This window comes from Symphodus melops, assembly GCF_947650265.1.
Source record: "Symphodus melops genome assembly, chromosome: 15".
NCBI classification, from domain to species: Eukaryota; Metazoa; Chordata; class Actinopteri; order Labriformes; family Labridae; genus Symphodus; species Symphodus melops.
The window spans coordinates 7079862-7100675 of NC_136705.1; the positions used below are offsets into that span (position 1 = coordinate 7079862).

Sequence of the window (20814 nt, forward strand, 5' to 3'; positions counted from 1 at the left end):
CTCCTTCTTTGTGGGTCAGAGGGACTGCTCCATCCAACAGTTATTGAGAAAATGTAGTTTGACCAAAGACTTTGTATATTGAGAGGAAAGCCGCATGGTCTTAAAAGATAAAACGAGCATCCTTTCCAAAGGCCAGCAGGGGGCAACTCAGCTGGTTGAAGAAACAAGTGCAACAGTACAGTATGAGGAAATTAGCCCACTTCCAACTTGATTTATCACCCTAGTTGATCTTTTCCTAAAGAATTTAAGAAGAAAAAGTTTCATTAGCTGGTTATTATTCTTACATATTATGGCGTGATCTTTTTGTGAAATGTAGTTCCATCAATTAATCAATCAATCAATGTCCCTATACAATCTTTATTTGTATAGCGTCAATTCATTACAGCATTCATTAAAGCAGGCAAAGGACCTTACTCTTTGTCTATTAACATTACAAAAGAGCAGGTAAAAAGACCATGTTTGTTGCTATGTTACAAAAAGCAGATGAAAAAGACTTTACTTATTGCTAACAGAAAACATATTGGAGAAAATGTTTTAGAACACATGGGTTTAAGTCAATGGGCCTCACTGGCATGAGTGCACTCTGAAGAACAACAATGATCCAGTAATCAATAAATCAATCTATTATTTAGGGAGATGGGGACATAAACAAACAAATAGAGCAACAACAACAAAAACAACAACAGACATATTGATACAATTCCATTCGTAAAAATGTGTATACTATTAGAAAACCCAATATTTGCAACAAATACAAATAATATTAATGCTTATTACTAAGCAGTAAGAAGTCCAAAGCAATAATTCACGAGGCCCTACAAACAGGGGAGTTCAAAACTCCCTTAGTTCATGCAATATTCACTGCGTCACCACTTTAAGATTAGCTAAGGCTAAAGGAATTTTTAACTGATTTCCCAGCTTCAGTGGCAATTCATTGAGAAATTTGGTCAAGTACCTCTGCTTGTACTGATCTTCTGCTCAAATTATTTGGTAATGTTGGGCAATAACATAGCCAGCCTTATGTAGAATACTTTTGGGTCAGCCCTTACTATTTTAAACACGATTAAAATCTAGCATTAAAAATTGTAATTACACAGTCTGTCTGCTCTGAGGGGACAAAAAACACTGATGACGGAGAGAAATTGAGGAAGACAGTAGCTGATGTTGCCAAGTAAAAGTAAACATTTATCACGAGTAAACGACAGATAGTAAGATAGTAATTACAACAAATGTATGTTTTCAACCTTGATTTAAAAGAACAGAGTTTCAGTAGAACAGCAGTTTCTGGGAGTTTATTTCAGATATATGGAGAATAGAAACTGAATATTGCTTCTCCATGTTTGATTTTGACTCTGAGGACAGAAGGCTGATCAGTCTTAGACCACCTGACTGGTGCTGATGGTTCATAATGAATGTGAAGATCCCTGATACACAGTTGTTTGTTTAGTTTATTTTTGCTTTCCTGTGAGATCATGAGAGGTGGAACATCAGTTCTTCTTACAACCATTATAATATTCGTTATATCCTGATATGGATGGAGTTGCCTTTGTCTTCAGCTTTGTACTGTGTTATAAAATAAGTGTGTGCGAGTGTGTACAATTTCTCCTTTTGTCTGTAACGCAACTGAATTTCAAAATTAGTTACGATTTTAAAGCTCTCAATTCTGATCTGGCCTCACTCAATCTCGGACTTTCTTCATCCACTTCCTGTTGTAGTGATAAGAGAAGAGGAAATCCACTGACCTGCAAGAGAAACAACCTCCTTCCTTTGTGTGTGCGCGTGTGTATTCCTGCTCTTCTATCTTTGTGGGGACCATTAAAAGCGGAGTGAGGACATTATGTTATAGGTTCCAACATTACATTTATGGCCTTTTGGGGGAATAAGCAGTGGTTTTGGCAAAACTGTGTTTTAATTTATACAGATTGCTCAGCAATAAAAGTAAAGCAAAGTCATCATGCACACTTATCTGTTAAAGCAGTTTGTCATAACATGGTTTTGTACCAACCACTTAAAAACTAAGAGTAAATACAGGAACGCTAACACTGACAAAAACCTACCTTACAATAGCCAAACTAACAGTTAAGAAATGTTGATTTTGGTGATTTCTGAAGGCAAACTGGTACCTTCTATCTACTTGCTGATCATACTATCGAAAATTTGATGTAGTGTTTTCCAATGAAAATATCATTGTGCTTTTATTTTACAGACAAAGGTTTCAGTTAAAATCAATCTTTGCCATGGAAAATGTAAACATTAAACGTACATTTTTAAAGGGTGCTGTTACTAGCCTTGTCTGACACAAACTCTGCAGGATTTATAAAACATTTACAAAACACTCACAAAAATGTGCTCTCACTGATGTGTCTGATGTGCTTGTAGATACATGTATGGAGCCATCAACCTTCTTCAGTCAATAGTAAATTCAGTCTTTTTCATAAGAGGGGGAGCTCGGACACCCCCAATCATTTGTACAATGTGTTCTAATGTTTAAACTTTGACTTGAGCTCTCTAAAAGATGCAAAGGTAACATATAAGTGGAAAAACACAGCAGTTTCAACCACGCCCTCTCTGGAAGGTATGTGACTCTAGGTAAGGTACGGTAAGGTAGGCTTTATTGTCAAATATGCTCCATGTTAACATACAGCACAGATGAAATTGCAATCCCCTCAACCCACAGTGCAAACCTGCAGTGCATTTTAAAAAAAAAGCACTAAAGAATAACAATAAACATGACAATACATGCCTAATTGTTCACAATAAAAAGGAAGTCTTAGAAGGCATAACAAACTCCTATCTGTGGTAGTGTAATTCACCATGGGGAGGAGTTACTTCCCTTTGTGATGTCATGAAGGGACAATCTCCAAACGGCCTGTTTGAGCACACATTTTCTGAAAAGATAGAAGAAAATGACTTTGCCTCTAGTTTGGGGGTTTGTAGACAGGCTATAGTGACACATTATTGTTCGTGGTCCAACCAAGATTTGTAGTGTAGTTTGGCTGTCTTATAACAAATGACTGACTGTTCTAATGTCAATTTGTTTGAAACATTTGTTGTAAATAAACATTTCCTGGCAGTACGTTTCTGGTTAGAGGGACTTAACACTCAATCTTTTGTGAGTGTCACATTTTGCTTAGTTGTTTGAGCAGAGGCATTTTATACAGAGGCTCAAGTTGTCTTTATGTCAGATCAGCTCTGTGCCTTGCCAATTTGATGCATGTCTATCCCACTCCTTCCTCTCTTACATTTCCTGTCACTCTTTAGCCAATCTCTCCCAACAATTACAGAACAAATGGTCAAACAAAGCAGATAAACGTTAGCACAAATGTAGAGCAGGAGGAATAGCCAGGGAGACGAAGGCTATGATGGTTCCTGCCAGGCTGACCAAGCAGGGGACTTTTCCACTGGGAGAGGGGGGATGGTTTGTTTGTTAGGTGGGTGGGGGTCATTTCCGAGGATTGTTTTAGAGCTGTGAGGAGGACGAAGAGGAGGTGCAATTTTAAATATGTGCCAGTGAAAAAGAAAGTATGAGAGATACATAAAACCCTAATAAGTTTATAAATGAAATAAAAGTATTCCGAAAGATATTTTTTGTTTAGAGAGGTGATCAAATCAATGTAATTGATTTAGTCATACACTGAGGAGGCCTTGGTTCAGAAATACTCATGATACTAAGTTCATAGATTCAATCTCATACAGGTGAACAATGTTTAATATAAATATTTTTGATGAGCTCATACTCATACTGCTAGCATTCAAGGTTCAAGTGGCCTTATCGGACCTTACCTGTCAGAACATGCTACACAACTCCTGGTACAGGCTCTTGTGATATCACACATTGACTATTGCAGCTTTTTTACTGGCAGGCCTTCCTACATAATTATCAAACCTCTTAACATTCTTTAAATTACTTTTAAGTTAACATGGGCTGCCCCTTCCTATATTTCTGAGCTTTTAACCTCTTATGAACCAGGACAGGTTTACTTTAATTAGTCTGATTTTATTGTTTGTTTGTTTGTTTGTTTACTTTCTGTATGTTGCTTTTATTGTCTCTTTAACTTTTATTGTCAGCTGTGAAGCTGTCTGTACGTGAATACAAAAGTGGTATACAAACAAAGTATTAATATTATTATCATACTTGGTGACATTGGTGAAATCAGGACATCTAATGGTTGAATGGGAAAGAGAATTTTATTTTGTATCTTTAAATCATTTAAATTTAGATTGTAATTTTTTATATTGAGTTTTAACCATTATTTTGTCAGACTCACCTTTTTATTTTGGAGATTTGAGCTGGTTCAACTCAAAATTTATAAATAAGGAAATGCTTCCTGTTCAAAGAAAATACTGCTGATTTGATTATTTTTATAAAAAGTACTTCTGTACATTCTGCACAGATAACTTCAACAACTAATAAACCATGTACCACTTTTAACACTGTTTACTTGGAAAATGTTCTGGATTAGTATATGAATCAGTTTTAAAACTTCAAGAGTTCAGCTCTGCCTCTTGAGGCTTTAAAACATGTGTTCTTCCTCTGAACATAATGCTGTGCTGTAACAGATCATGTTATGCAACTTGTTTACAACTTAACATCAAGTTACACGAATGAAGGGCTCACATGTCATTGAGCATTGAGCTAAATAAATAAAAACAATTAAATAATTTTGTTTCAGATCCTCTGTTTACCACAGGATGGCGCCTGTAGCACACACAAGCTGCTGCACTGTTGTGCTCTGACCCTCTGAACACGCTGATACTGTAGATCACAGGAGCATTCATGCCACATCCCATTCACTTATCAGAAGTTACATTTGGGTACAATGTCATGGAGAAATAGCTTGCTATTACTGTTTTAAGGAAACGGTTATATAATATTCTGTGTTGTCAGATGTCAAAATATTTTAGAATTGTGTTCAGAATTTAAATAAAGATCATCTTTTAGGCTCTTATATATTTCGTTGTCCATATATTTAATCTTTTGTCTCTTACTCTTCCATACATTCAAAGGACAAGATAATGTAAGGATTCACCCTTTGTAGAAGGTGTTTAATCATCACAAATGGTCACTTCTTATCATCCATTGTCAGCTCTAACTCCTCCCACCTAGCAGAGTACCCAGGGTAAAACTAGCATATGAGAGGTCTTAGCTGGGCTGCAGTACAACTCCAGAAAGGGCCCCATCCCCCGAGCAGTTTTTGAGTTATAAGATTTTATATTTTAATTTCAGCCCTCCCATATGTACCGATTATGAGTTTGTCCCATTCTGCTTTTTACTTTTACAAATGGAATTTTTATTTGAGAACAGATTGGTTGTTACAAATAAAACATGTGGTGCCTCAGCTCTGCCCACTGATATACAGATACTTACAGGTTTTTAGCAGCAATATGTGGGAAATGTGAGACACATCTGGATCACCGTCCTCCAACCTATACGACTCCACTGGTCATTTGTGCAAGCGTCAAATTACGACCCATATTTACGTTTCAGAGTCAAGTGACCTCTAGCGGACGTATAAATAACCTCGATCCGGTAAATGTATGTTTGTCATCGAATGACGCTTGACCCCTAACCCTAAACCAAGTCCAAGCTAGCTAACTTTTCCCCAAAAGAATAGTTAATTACCACTTAAGCGCATCAAGCAGTGTGACGGTGCAGGGTGACGATTACTGGCATTTCTCTGTTCGCCGGTAGGGGCGCTAATTTAGGAAGGATCAATTTGATTGAGGTTGACCTGAGGTCCGTTCAACATTGCTTGAGTTGTTGCTGAGTTTGCAGAAACTCTCATGTCACTGATGTTATGAATCCAAAATGATTACAGAGAGGCATGTGTGAAACTCATTAAAACATTCAAACAACCAATTAGCAGGCAGGTGTTGGATTCCACACAGATGTGATTTGGAGCGAGTTGTACCATCCTGAGATCATCCGAGAACTGCACTTCACAAACACTCAAAAACCCTTCTCATAAATGAGTCCGCCGTCTGTTACATCTGTGTATGTCTCAGATTTCACAATATCTTTTGGGCAAGCCTTTAGATCTCAAACAACAGGACTGTATCCATGGGACTCGCTATCTGGTGATTACAAATCAGACATCAACCATGTGGTTGGGGCTGACAATTTAATGTTAGTTGTAATTTCTTCATAAAAATGTTTTGTCAATAATATGAAATACAATAAAGAAAACTCTATTAAAGTCTTGGCAATGCATTTATGGCAAACAACTTTATAATGCAGAGGGTCTCTAGAGTTCATCTGGCTTCATCTGTCCCTGTCGCTTTACAGTATGTGAGGAGTGAAATGTGTGTGTTGCAAACTGAGGCCTGTACTGTTGGATTATAAATCTGGGTATATTTAAGTTATCTGTCTCAACTTGACCTTAATAAAATGGACGTGGTTGCTGCATAAAGTATGACCAATCACAAACAAGCTCAAGTCTACTGGCAGCAGAGACACATTTTTATCAATAATTTAATCCTAATATTATATTTCAGTGAAAAGATTTTAAGAACTGAATTGAACCTTCTAAGTAATGAACACACAGCCAAGGCAGTTAGTTTATAAAAAGAATTGTAAAGAAAAAAAATAGAGTCTAAAGTGTATATTTTTGTGTTTGACGCACAAGTGAGGGGAAAAAAGTGTTTTGATTTCCTTACACAGATTAATAACATAAATCTTCAATAAGTGTGTGTGTGTGTGTGGTGTACAGTATGTGTCTGTGCAACTGTGCTGCCATCATAGAATTATTTATGGAAATCAATAAAGTATTGCATTACTCAAAAGTGTGCGTGTGCGCGTGCGTCTGCAGGCTGATTCTAGCTATTATCAGTGATATTGGGCGGACAGCTCTCAACGCCAGGGGAACCCACAGCAGCCCATTATGCTGCTGCTCATCGGCCGCCAATCTATCCTAGAAAAAAAAAAAGGGTCTAAAAATATACCGGCACCAGCTGATAGCCAATCAGAGTAGGGGTGAGGCAGCCATGGGTTTGTCGGGGAGAACTCTGTGCGTGTGTGTGTGTGTGTTATATGCTGAGTCACCTACAGGTTCCCATCAGGACAGAAAGGGAGGAGGGACGTCTCTTCTCCTCCCGTCCTTTTCACCTTCCCAGTCTCATTTCTCCAGAACCCTTTTTCCCTTCCTGTTTTTGGTCATCACTGATCCAACGTAATGATTTTGTATCAACATTTTATCAGCATGCTCGCTGGCTAGCTAACCGTATCTGCCGAGCTGGCTTTTAACACAAAAAGGTTTATTTTTAAGGGGTCTTTTCATGCCTTTATTTTAGAGACAGTGCAGAGGACAGAGTCACAAATCAGGAACAGACAGACAGAGAGAGATACAGTAGGTAACAACATGAGGGAAATAAGCCACAGGTCACACTCGAACCCGCCTGTTGAACTGTTTAATATTACATCATTAACTAACAATCATTAAAAATAAATGAAGCTGTACACAGCTTCATTGTATTTTCTATTTGCCACCATGTTTCACTCGGTTCGCTTTTTATACTGTGAATATGTCCTATTACACAAAGCTTTTATCAAAAGCTAAAACTTTCACTAGAGTATACTCTGTCACTCTATGAATACCCTCCCCTGGTCTTAACATCAGGCTATTACAACCATGTGAATAAGAAACTCAGGAAAATTTCAGGGAGAGACTTCTCAGGATTGAATGTGTGAAAACTCCTGACTGTAAAAAATCATAGTCCTCTTGATGAAAATGGTGTATTCTATACTCTACCTCCAACATTTTTTCCTCACCACAAGAGTAAGTACATACGTGTATGTTGAGTAGGACGTAAGAAGTATCTGTTTGCTCGATAATGTCATAATTGCAGATTTTTTTTTAACTTGCTTGGTGGAGCCTTTGCAGCTTTGCTAAAGTTGCACTTAACTCCAAACATATTAAACGAAGTCGGCTAACATTATCTACTTGTTTGTTCTGTCTTTAGAAGAGGGAGGAGAAGATGACAGTCTAGTTGTCTAGTTGGCAGATGTTAGCTTGTGTGTAGGTATATTTGTGTGTGTAGTTGTGTTTATGTATTTGTTTGCCAGAGTGTTTAAACAAACACTTTGCCATAAATAATGGACCTTATAGTACAAAATATAATATAACCGAGTGTTTTAGAAATACAATGTTACTTCCCGCTACTGATGTTCTCAGTACTTAGTACATAAGTATTAGATTTAGATTACTTAAAAAAAAAAGACTTGCAGTGCACTAAAAAACCATGCTAGCAATTTCAGTTTTAAAGGGAATGTATTCTAAAAAAAATCCACTTTTTCAAGGCTTTTAAACATATTACATTTGGGTGATATAAATCCGTCCAGTCCTTTTTGTTTGTGGTCTGAATAAGTCTAAAAAATGTAAAAAAAAAACTCCAGTTCAGTTTTCTTTGCCCATGGACTCCACCCCAAACCTAGAGCAAAACTTTTATGCAGGTCTGCAATTATTAGTCTCGCTACAGAGGAGTGATGTCTAACAGGAAAACTCAGGGGGTTTCATTACATTTAAAGCGATATACACACCAAAACGAAGCGTTCTGAGAGCTGGTTTCTACAGGGTCACAAACCTTCTCTGGTGCTTGATTCATGTTATATTTTGACCAAAGCACAGCACAGATGTTTCATTCAGACCACAGGGGGACAGTTTGAAAAGTTGGAAAAGGGTGTATGTCCTCATGTAATTTTACAGAGGTTTCAGTGATCTGTTTGCAAGGTGTGTACAATTGAGTGTGTCACGTTATTCTACAAAGCAACTGCAGGATAGTTGCCATGGAAGAGCCTGGGCCTGGACCAAGTGGGAAAACACAACAGCTCACAAGATCTCCTCAGCAGAGCTCTGGAAGGCAGAAGCTCTCCGCTTCAAGTTCCTGGTCATGTCAGTGTACAATGTCCTTCCTAGCCATACCAATCTGTACACCTGATGATAAGACCCGAAACACCCAATGACGATGTGTCCAGACTTCACCACAAGGTCTTTTTACATAAGGAAAGCTTACAAATATATGAAAAGTAACATGGAACTATAAAATATCAAACTCCAGATCAAATCTTCATTAGCTGAAAAAGTATTGGAGAGACAACTTTTGGTAGGTGTAAATCTAAAGGATTTATAAAGCTGAAGAGCAGCAAATTGCAAGAACTGAGGGCACACATATTACATGTACAGTAATCTCTCTCTTCTTCTTTCCAACGATTTTCTCTCTGTCTTTACTACAACTCAATTTCCTTCTATCCCTCTCTCTTTCCATATCATCCACTTCTTTCTTGTCTTTTAATACCAATAGCTCTTAACCTCTCTGAACTAATTGACCCTCTCTCCCTCTCGCTCTCTGTCTGTCTTTCTCTTGCTCTCTTTCTCTGCTACACAACAAGAGTCCCAAGTTGCTGCTATATGTCACTGTCTCTCTTTCACAGACTCTCTCCCTCCCTTTCTCAACAGCATTACTTACTCTCCCTCTCTCACGTGCACTCTCTCCACCCCTTTTCCCTCTCATCCATTAGCTGGGAGAACAGATCGCAGACAGAAGAGCAGCAGCGAGACAACTGAGACAGACAGCAGAAGAGGAAGAAGAGAGGGAGAAAGAAGAACAGAGAAAACAAACCCGAGAAAAATAAAGCAACATGGATGCCCTGAAGAAAGGACTCAACATTGCCAAGGACGGAGTGGTTGCTGCTGCAGAGAAGACGAAGGCCGGAGTTGGGGAGGCCGCCAACAAGACCAAGGAGGGGGTCCTCTATGTTGGTGAGAGGGCAGATGGGTGGACGGCTCGGAAGAGGGATGGATGAAAAGTTTGATTAAAAAAACAAAATGTAAATGTGTTTTTAGGAATTATTACAAAACGTGTAAGAAACATGGTTAAAGAAGTAAAATCTTAGACAGAAATTAAGATAGAAAAGACAGTTTGGAGGTAAATTGATGCTGTGAGTGAATACATGTTTGACATTTGGCCTAGTGATATTAAACCGATCCATGAGATATAAAGGAAGGATGGAGGGAGTGGTTGATGGTAAACTACAACTACTGTTTGTAGCCGTATTGAGGGAAGACAGAAAGATGACTTGAAAGAAAATTGCAGATAAAAGGGTATATTTAACATTAACACATTAAAATAATCAGAAATGTATGTTTAAGGGTAAGTAAGGCAGGATGGTTGTGGGATGAGGGGCTGAATCTCACACAGACACTAACTGGGATGTTAAATGGAGGGATAGCAAACTAAAAGGAGTGGCAGGCTGAGGACAAGAAGCTGACTCGTTAAATATTCAAAGTAGAATTCGTCATGAGATTGCGCATTAAATTTTAAGACATTGAAATCTATTTGTGAGGAGAGAAAGGACGGGGGGTAGCAGATGAAGGGATGCAAGAAGGGCTGAAGAGATTCAGCCCGTTTCATCTGAATCTAGTCACAGTATCTGCTGGGTTTATGATGAAGGACGAATGGGTGGGTCACTAGTGAATTTCAGCAAGCTGAATTGATGAAGGGAAGGAAGGAGTTCTGAAGGGAGTGGCAGGGTGAGGACTTGTGATGTGTTGGTCGCAAGCCAGTTTAAAGAGCCTCTTTCAAGTGAATGATAGGAGCCGGCTTACGTCTGTGAGCCTTTTTTTTTTTTTAGTAAAGTAAAGGCAGAATGCAGAATTTGCCAAATGAAGCTTTCATATCGAGCTGGTTCCACAAATAACCTTCACAGAGACACATGACACCTGTGCATCCAGCAGTTAAGTGGGAAGAAAAAAGATCTCTCATTGGGTCGTTTCAGAGTTACAGGGATCTGTAAATGCAATGAAAATGAAATTCTACATCTGGCTTAATTATAAAAGGTATAAGTGGTCAAATGAATATCCGTTTAGGAGCCACAAGAGCCGACTCTTCTTGGTGAGCTGAGCCAAATGATCTGGCTCACTAAAAAGAACCGCAATTCCCATGACTAGCGAGGACTAGCGAGGAGTTTATTATAAAAATCAGAAAAAAAGGAGACGCGTGTAAAAAGAGTCATGAAGACATTTGAATTTGAGGATTGGGAAACATTTCTTGAGCAGGATCGAATCAGGAAATTACTGGAAGAGCATGACTTAGCACTAAAAAATAATCTACAGGACCGGGACCATGCCGTATCATAAATATTAACATCTAAAGAACCTCACATCTGTCACAACATCGAAATACATCTTTAAAGGATCTCAAACATGTTTCACATTTATAACTTTTCAACATCAAATATGGGTTTATAATGACACCTGCAGAACTTGATACATGATGCAGTGTCAATATGATATCAAGGTGAAGGTGGTAACTCTAGCATGTGAAAACAGTGTAAATGATGATGTTTACAGGACTGGACAAATAATGGAGCACTGATTGATTTGCAGGGACTTAAACAAAAGGCAGCGTCAGTATAAACATTTTATGGACTCACACTCATATCTCATCTTTTTTCATATACAACAATTATTAAAAATCATTTTGACAAGTGACATTTATTTTTAATGTATTTTATTTTAAACATACAGTGCAGACAGGTCTGGTCCTCATCACCATCATCGTATGATATTTGAAAGAATAACTCAGTTTGTGGCCAATAGCCAGTTTAAGGTTGTAGAAAAAACAATTCTTCATAATCAGACAAATTGTCCTGAGTCACACTTGTGTTATTATGATGCATTACATTATGACAAAAGAGGAGCCTTTTCAAAGTCATGTTTTTAAAAGAAAGCTTGTGATCTCTTCAGGACTAATATGATGTACATGATTTTCCCTTTGAACTCGTTGTGTTTGAGTTTGCCTAACATGACACATCAATATGAACGTTGCCCATGCATACTATAGAACGCTGCTGCTGGATAAATATATCATGCAGCCCTACTCCTCACTTTCTGCGTTTACAGCACAGCTACTGATCAGCTAGCAGCTTTTATTTTTTTGTTTTCTGCTGTAAAGGGAAACATAAAATAACTAAACTGCTTTGAGTTTAAGAAAAAAACACACAGCAACTTCCCTCAGTGTTTTTTATTTCTGAGGGTGTGTGTATTTATTCTCTGGTGCCCTGACAAAACACGCACTGGTCCACAGGAAGTGATGACACACTCCTCTGGGTTGCTTGTTGTTGTATCTTAATCCGTACTGCATGCTGCTAATGGATGATAAAAGTAGGGCTTAGCAGGTACAGCAGTGGTTTGTGTTGATGTGAGTGGTTGAAACATTTAAATCATCTTTAAGTGTTTCTATCACATTGATCCATCTGCAACATGATGCTGATTTAACAAAATAAAATCAATAAATGTTTGAAAAGGTCGCTGGTTTGCAGAGGGAGTTCAGTGATCTGATTCCATTAAAAGCATGCGCTACTTAAAGTTGTTTATCGTGTTGTCCTGTTGTAGACATGATAAATTATGAGTTTTTACAAACCCCACTGACCCATTTATTTCAAGTCAAATTTCCACAAACCTGAAACCATGGACAACTCTTCACATCTGCTTGTTGTTGTATCCACAAATGTATTCTGATACTAATCCTAAGAGCTCAAACTCAGTGCTGATCAGGACTTCATCGATAGACCTTTTTTTCCGCAGTGCTAGGATCAGTCATCGTGTATTTGTACATTCGTACGGATAGATTATGCGACACCTTGAATCTGTATGAATCCTAGTCACGTTCTGAGAATTCACATTAAGTTTCGGTGTTGCAGAAGCAGGGTACAGCAGGAGCTCCACGTAGACACACAGAGTCCACACAGGGGCGCAGTTAGTAGAGTCCAGCATCTCTCAACTGGAAGGCTCACTTAACATGTTTTTGGTTGTTGTTTTGAGGACATAAATGAACTCTAGACATGGAAATCAAAAGCATTATCTTTGAGTGTTGGGACACTTTTGGTTTAAGAATCGAAGTAATAAGTCTATATCAGCTTTGAAGACAAGCTGTTCAGGAGAACCTGGAAGTTTAGGTTCATATTGGTGCGTTTCTTCTGTTTTTGGATCTACCGAAATCTAGATGTTCAATCTCAGCGAGCTTGTTGGCCAAGTTGAACTCTTCAAACAACAATTGCATTAATGACTATAAATGCACTGATGTTTCTTCCGACGAAGAAGGAAGGAAACAAATCCATTAGAGGAGATAAAACCTGCGGGCGTATTAAATGTACATTATATCTGGTTCTAAACTTCCTTCCTGTAACTGATGTGTGGCAGATAGAGCAGCTAAAGTTCAGTGATGAGCATCGGTCCAACACTCTCGTCTGCTGCCTGTCTGGAACAAGCTGCTGTTTCCATGCTCTGCTTCTGTTTTAGGGTTTTTTGTAGTGTGATCAGCAGACAGTGAATCACACACTTTATTCACTCAAACAAAGAATCTGTTCAGTCTGATCCGTCACATGTCTGAGCGGCCTGCCGCCCACTGGGAGAACTATTACTCCCGATTTGAATTTGTACAAAACAACAACATCCTTCATCCTTTAATGACCTCCCTCTACATAATGGGCCAAAGCCACACATCCGAGTGAGGTGTTGCCACTTTTTGCACCAAATTCTCAGATCTGGGCCTGAGATATTATAACAACATATCAATGTGCAAAAGCACAAAACTGTGGAAAATAAAAACATCATGCTGGCCGTATTATTCCAGGTGTAGACCACGACACAAGAGTTATAGCATTTTAGTTTTTAAAGGTCAAAACTGAATATTTCTTAGCTAAGAGACATAAAAAAAACAACTTGCTATTCCTAAGCTTAACATAGAATGCTTTACATGTTTCATCTTTTTTCCTCTGATTGCCAGGAAGGGTAATCTTGTTCCATTGGGCCCAAAACCCCTTTGGCCTGTGCCAAACATAATTTCGCTAAAAAAAAAAAATCACAAAGTCATGGATAACGTTGTTTTCACTGAGAAAAGACACGGCTTGATACTCAATGATTCCCCATTTCACAGTTCACACATTAAAAACCCAGTGGGCCACTTATTAAAAGTTAACAGTAACTCTTCACTTGACTCATAATAACAATCATTTTCTAAACTATTCTAAAATAAAGAGCAGTCAAAAAAAACGGTGTTGCCACACTGCTTTTCTGACTGAACACAAATTAACTCCAAAGGCCAATTGTAGAGACAACTTTTGACCACTTTTGGCAAAGAGGGATTTCTCCTAAGAGCAGAGCAAATTAAAGGGAAAGAGTCAACATGTAGTAACTCATCCTAGTAGATTATAAATTCAAGCATTCAAACAACTTCTCTAATGACTGTACATATAAACTAAAAATACTTGGAATAATAATAATTTAAAAAAGCCTTCCTTCTCTTTAAATCAATTAAATTATTGATAACACATGAACTTAAATTATTGAATGCAGATGTTATTAAAATCAAACAAATAATCCTGCAGACCTTCCTCGACCTTTCCACTGTTTCGGAGTTTCTCCCTCCAGGCACCAACGACATTATTCCACTTGAGAAAAGAGCATGATAATCTTTAATTGACTCGCCCTGTGTGCCTGTTGGTCAGACTGGCATCGAACAAAGCACAAGGATAGCGAAACAATCCTGAATGCTTGTCATCCATACAGTACTTAAATTAATTTACACTGTAAAAATTAATCAACCAGAAATTATTTAGAATATTCAAGGGTATAATATCATAAAGCCTTTCACTAAATAACGTAAAAAGAGGGACTTTATTTATTTCAACAAACATGTTTTGTTTTTCTTCTTTTTCAGGAAACAAGACGATGGAGGGAGTGGTAACAGGTGTTAACACTGGTAAGTTAAACACTGGCTGCACCCAAAATCACAAATGCTTTTGCAAGTCTGTCCAAAATCTCTTTACACTGAGTTGCCAAATATGTTTGGCAATAAATCAATATCGTAAAGTCTAATAATAAAGTATAGATAAAGTATTATACATACATACCTAAAATTAGTCAGTGGACTTATACTGTTTCCTGTTATTCAGTTTCTCAGAAGACGAATGAACAAGCCAATATTGTTGCCGATTCCGCTGTTACCGGAGCGAACGAGGTTGCCCAGGCAACAGTGGAGGGGGTGGAGAATGCAGCGCTGGCGAGTGGTTTTGTCCGCTCGGTGAGTACATCATTTCACATGATCTCATTTGAAGCAACTTTATGTAGGAAATCTGGTTGTGCTATCACGTCTCTGAGTATAACTGCACTTTTAACAACACACGGTGTAGTTTTGTTTTCCCCAGTACCCCCCTCACACCCTACCTGCGTTTTTTAACAAGAAAAAGGGCGTTTATGAGTAGAGTCAAAGACCCATGTCGAATGACACGGCATGCTTATGTTACCAGATTTTGTGCAAATATGAGTCGACTAGTGCCTACAGCTGGTTGTAGAAACAACTACTGGCAGAGATGGATTTATTTATTTACAGATAAGAGATGTAGATAGGTTGACTTGGGTAAGGAAACTTTCTGTGCCAAATAAAGCTGCTAAATAAAAGACAACAATGACACTGATAATGATGGAGCCCAATGGTACATTATGTCACAACCTGTTATGAATAATATGTGCATTTTTCTTTGCCTGTGAATAGTTGTTGTGCTAGTATTATATGACAGAAAAGTTACATATTGTTGCTTTTAACAACAATGGCCATCAGTGTCGTATGAAGTTACAGTAAATAAAGGGTATTGGCCTTGACACAAGACCCCTCCTCAGTATTGGAATTCTGTTTCCAATGTCATGATTAATTGTTTTAATTATTTTAATGGTAAATCAAATGTATTACATTCAGAAATGTTTTCAAAATACAAGAGGCAGTATTTTTAAAGGCACAGCAACAATCGTTTAAACAACAGACAAACGTGAAAAAGTATACCCTGTGACTTTGTCTTTACCCTTTTTCTTAGATGTACCTGAAACCCATCAAATATAATAATTTTTTCAAAGAAAATGAAAGCCCATGATGGACAGAAATGTTATTTGAACAAAAACATGACTTAAGTATGGGGCATATATAGGACAATTTATTCAATTTAATATATTTCCTCTGCCTCTTTTGTAAAACTTCAATAGGAGCAGTGATTAATCAAATATTTTAAGATGTGTTGTTAACTTTCATTTTGTGTTTTTCTTCATTCCTAAATATGGCGTGATGTGCTTGAAAAAGGAGGAGGCGGGACAAGTGGCTGAGGAGGTGCCGGATTAGTCAGGGCTCTTAAATGAAAGCATGGCATGATGCTTGTTGCCTAACACAACTTACTGACTTTAAAAACCCTTTCCAAAACTCTGTATGATTATGACATCTCTGCTGCTTTTTCAGCATTATTCACAGGATGGGGATGTGGAACTGGATCCTGCTGGCTGACAGGGAACTTTTGCAAGAATTTCAGTATTTTCATTGTGCAAACTCTGTGTTGGCAGTGAAGCTGGTTCTGATCTCAGTGACATTATTTGTACATTTCTGATTCTGGTTCATGTTACACTGAATCAAAGGTTTATTATGGCTCGGCACAAAAATATCAAAGTACAAGTCTAATAGTTAAACTATGCATTGTCTGATCCTACCACAAGATGAAAGAAAGAAAAACATTTATCTTTTTTTAAGGAGGTGAGATCCACAATTTCTGCTACAATTACTCAAGACATCAGGCTCATCAAAGACATAAATCCATGCCTGGAGGCACAAATATGCCAATTAATTTGCATTGCACTTCACAAAAAAAATGTTTTTTGTTTAGGATTGTGCATACCTTCATTTTACCTGTGTACAGGTTCAGATCAAGCCTCAACAATACTTAATTATTCAGCTGTTAATTTTTAAAGTAAAGATGATAATAGAAAAAGAACACATATTTCTTTATGCAGTGTAAAATGTTATTTCCACAGATAATGTTATAAGTTTTTATTTATTTTTGTAACATTTTCTGGACTCGTCCCTCCAGGTTTGCACAAAGTGCTCCCTGGCATAACCCCACTTTAAAAAGCATGGTAGTAGCTACCAGGAGTGTTCTGTCAGCACCACAGAGTTCAGAGCTTTTCTTGCTCTCACTGGTCTATGCATGTGTTTCCAATGCACGTGCTGTGGTCTGACTATACGGCGAATGCTAGCAGTGTAATTCTGCTCCAATACAAATTCGTAACACGTCTATTGTCGACACCGCCTGCTGCAAGTATGCATCAAGCTAAACAGAGCTAATTGACCTGGAACTGGAACTCAGACAAGGGAACATGTAGAGCTTCCTACCATTTTCAAAATAAAACACAATGTACAGATTGTTGATCATATGTACAATCACTTTCTCAACAACATGTGAAAACAGGCAACAAATAATCAGCAAATCAACCTCTAAAAGACAATGAAACATGTTGTACGCATGATGTTCTCATGATTTACCACATGATATCCCTGTGATGTTGTGAACCCACTAGTCTAGCTGCTCATGTCCAGGCTTTCACTTCAGAAATGGACCCAGTAGGTGAGCACTGTCAGAGCAAAACTATGATGGAAAAAGGCCAGATAGGCGAATGAATCCCAAGTTGAAGTCATTACCAAGAAGTTGAAAATAGACCAATTTGACCATGTATTTTTTGTAGTGTTATTGCTAAGACATCCTGTTCTGTCCACTTTATGGATCATTAATGCAGGAGGTGAAACCAGTCAGAGATTTTTAGGACTAACAAAGCATGAAGCAAGAAAATGCATGCTTTGTTAATGTATTTGTTCGCTAATTCTGCCATGTGCATCTTTTTGCTGATGACACTTTTCTTGTCTCTACTAACGTGTAGCCTGTAAACAGAGAACATGTTTTGTCACTTTCCAAGTATTTTTGACATTTATCTTAATGAAAAGGGGAGGACATACACCAGGGGGCCGAATGTTGGAGTGAAACATGAAGTATCAGCTTGAACGTGGCACTGCCAACACATAAACAATGACTAACATGGCTGTTTCTTTCAGCTCTATTCAATGGCTTCATCAAACTCTTATAAATGGAATTATTTCTGCATAGGACATGCAGAAATTATTTGGCTTTACCCTTAGGCACCTACAAAATGTGCTTATATTGCCAGTATAACCTTTATTGAAATGAAGTCACACTCCTCCCAAAGCAAATAGTGTATACTATGTGTTTTAAATCAGTATAGAAAGGTGTGCATTGCATGTGAAATCTGTAGTAAAAAGACACCATAACACAATCGATTGCTGAATGGAATGGGTCCTTTGCTGCGATTGCTTTGGGAAAGAGAGTTTTACAAGAACACACGTCTTTCCATGTCAACTGGGCAGAACGGTCAATCAACAAAAAACTTGTTAACACCAACGAAAATGTGTCTCTTATTCCCATCCGATTTCATGTCAACACCAAAACTCTTTATCGGCTTTGCACTACATAAACCTGCTCACACGTTCAGGTTCCTCAGTGAGCTCATTTGTCGACGGCAGGACACAGTGACTGGGCTGCAGTCATTATTCATAGTATTAGTTACAATTGTGTAATTCATAACAGTTTTATTTGTTCTGGGAGAAATGTAGCTTTGTATAGAGTGGATGAGAATCAAGTTTCTGTCATGTGACTTTGCTTTGTCCTTCCTGCAGACTGACCTCCCAAAAACAGACGTTGGCGGACAGACTGATCAGGATGCACAATAGGTGAGAAAATCACCCAAAGGATACTGGATACTTTTGGAATTCCTTTGAATGTTATACCTCTGGTTCTTCAGATAAAATGTTTGAGTAAGAAAAGCATTAGCTTATGGAAGAATACCAACACACCTTCTTAAGAAGTCTTATCAGGCATGTCTTAAAACATGTAAATAAAGCCCCGTTTCCACAAAGCGGCCTGGTATGGATCAGTACGGTTTGGTTCCCTAAAGACTGATCCTATTTGTGTTTCCACAGACAACGTGTGCCCTATTTGGTAGGCGCTGGTAAGCTAGATACCAATAGCCTCAATAGCGTTACATTAGAGCAGAGCGACGCAGTGTAGCCTACACCGCTAATAAATGTAGAAAAACACAACACAGTAAACAAAGAACAACATCCAGCAATTTATCTACTTTTTCATTGCAGCGCTATATGTATTTAGCGGCGGTGGTGCGCCCCTCCTGAAATATACCGCCGCAGCTGATTTTTATGAGAGGAAAAAGGAAAATAAATGAAAGAAGAGGGAGAAGAGGAAAAAGGACAGAGCTCCACCTTATCACTTTAGAAACTAAGATAATATTATTTGACCACGGCTGCTGACTTTTTTCTATTCAAGAGAGAGGAGAGGAGAAATAACTTCATAGTATTTCGCTATGGACGATTGATATCAGGACAGTTAATACACCTCTGAGTGAGAAACTGTGCATTGGCATGTCGCTCTTTGTAACCAAACTAAATCGATCTTTGTTTCAGAGAAGGTTGTGTGCCGCGAGAAAAATATAGCTGAAAGACCAATTGACTGGGTATTTAAACACGGCGGGGTTGTGTTTCTCTTTTAATGCCGCTGTAGTACGGGACCAATCAATGGACTGAAGTGTTTAGCTCCAACGTTTAGGGTCAGATCGATATTCTTGGCACCCCAAAAGAAGGGTAATATAAAGTAGGACAGTACAGGTCAGTAATTTGGGAATCTTTCCCGGCTTTAGTTCATTAAAATGCCACAAAATGCATGCTGAACAGAGACAAACCAAACTGAACCACTTGCTGGAAATGGGATTGGGGCAATGTTCAAACTTTTCCTTGAAAAGTCTTGCGAATCATCAGAAAAAAATGTAACTACTATTCAGTGAATCAATCATGAAACAGTAATTGTCAGAAAAGCTTAATGCAATAATTCAAAGTTCTTTCTGTCAAGTGTGCTGTTCATTGGATTTAATTCCCTTTCTTTTACTCTTGTTTCTTTCTCAGACAATCCTCCTTCAGAATCTGCATCTCTTCCTGTTGCTACCTGTCCAATGAGAAAAAACAGACTTACACTTTACACTTATTGCTATAGCTCAGCCCATCTGACCTCTTATGTTACCTAACCATGAAACAGTCTACATCTAATGTGTTAAACCTAACCTCATTAATACAAATCCTCGTCCTGCTGTTGTCATGGTAAATCGGCCTCTGCATCATACTCCACTCATGAGCAAAACACTCATGTCTGTTTTAAACTCTCAGAGATGAATTTAATCAGGTTATATGTATCCACATGTGTTCGGTCCATGTAGGTTGACATCACACAGCGTGATTTTACATTAGATGCTGAAAGCAACCTACAAGCTCTGCCCCTCCTGTAAATCATCTGGATGATGCTGCTCCTTACACACACCTGAAGCCTTTTTAATGCATGTCGATGTATGACAAACTCTTAAAATGCTAGAAAACACACACACACACACTCTCTCTCTCTAATGTAGAATTAACCCTGTAATTTATACACACAACACACACACACACACACACACACACACACACACTTACAGATTCTGTTTGTGAGTTCCTGTTTTCCTCTTAAAAAAACATACAAGTGAAATAAAAACAAGTTTTAAATCCACCTGCATGTCTTTGTTACTTTACTCATTCAGTGAGACTTTGTGTGGATGTAGCTCAGATGAAGCCAACGCCAATGCGCAAAATCCTGCAGTTCATCAAGTGTCCACTAGAGGCTGGCTCCAGGAGCCCCAAAAGTCACATCCACACCACAGTCCATTGTTTACAGCATAAATAAATACATTTCTACAGATTGGTACAAAAAAGTTTGGTAGGTTGTCAGGACCTCAGCTGCTTAAAGTGGGTCACTCTGATTTATTTGCACCTGCTCCAGTTAAACGTGCTTCTTCTCTACATTTTTGTCAAATACAAAAACCCCTTGATTCAGCACAC

The 20814-nt window shown here is 38.2% G+C and overlaps 1 protein-coding gene across 2 annotated transcripts; it reads left to right on the forward strand.

Moving 5' to 3' along the window:
- The first annotated feature begins 9460 nt into the window (after nucleotides 1-9460).
- sncga (synuclein, gamma a) lies at nucleotides 9461-20485 on the forward strand. Of its 2 annotated transcripts, XM_079362691.1 has the most exons (6): nucleotides 9461-9755; nucleotides 14716-14757; nucleotides 14951-15078; nucleotides 16126-16152; nucleotides 18556-18609; nucleotides 19852-20485. In XM_079362691.1, exons 1-5 carry the CDS (start codon nucleotides 9635-9637, stop codon nucleotides 18607-18609), a joined length of 372 nt encoding a protein of 123 aa, XP_079218817.1. In that variant the 5' UTR covers nucleotides 9461-9634; the 3' UTR covers nucleotides 19852-20485. The 2 variants fall into 2 exon arrangements, with proteins under 2 accessions (XP_079218817.1, XP_079218818.1); XM_079362692.1 differs by lacking the exon at nucleotides 16126-16152 and having other exon boundaries at nucleotides 9465-9755.
- Nucleotides 20486-20814: the final 329 nt, after the last annotated feature.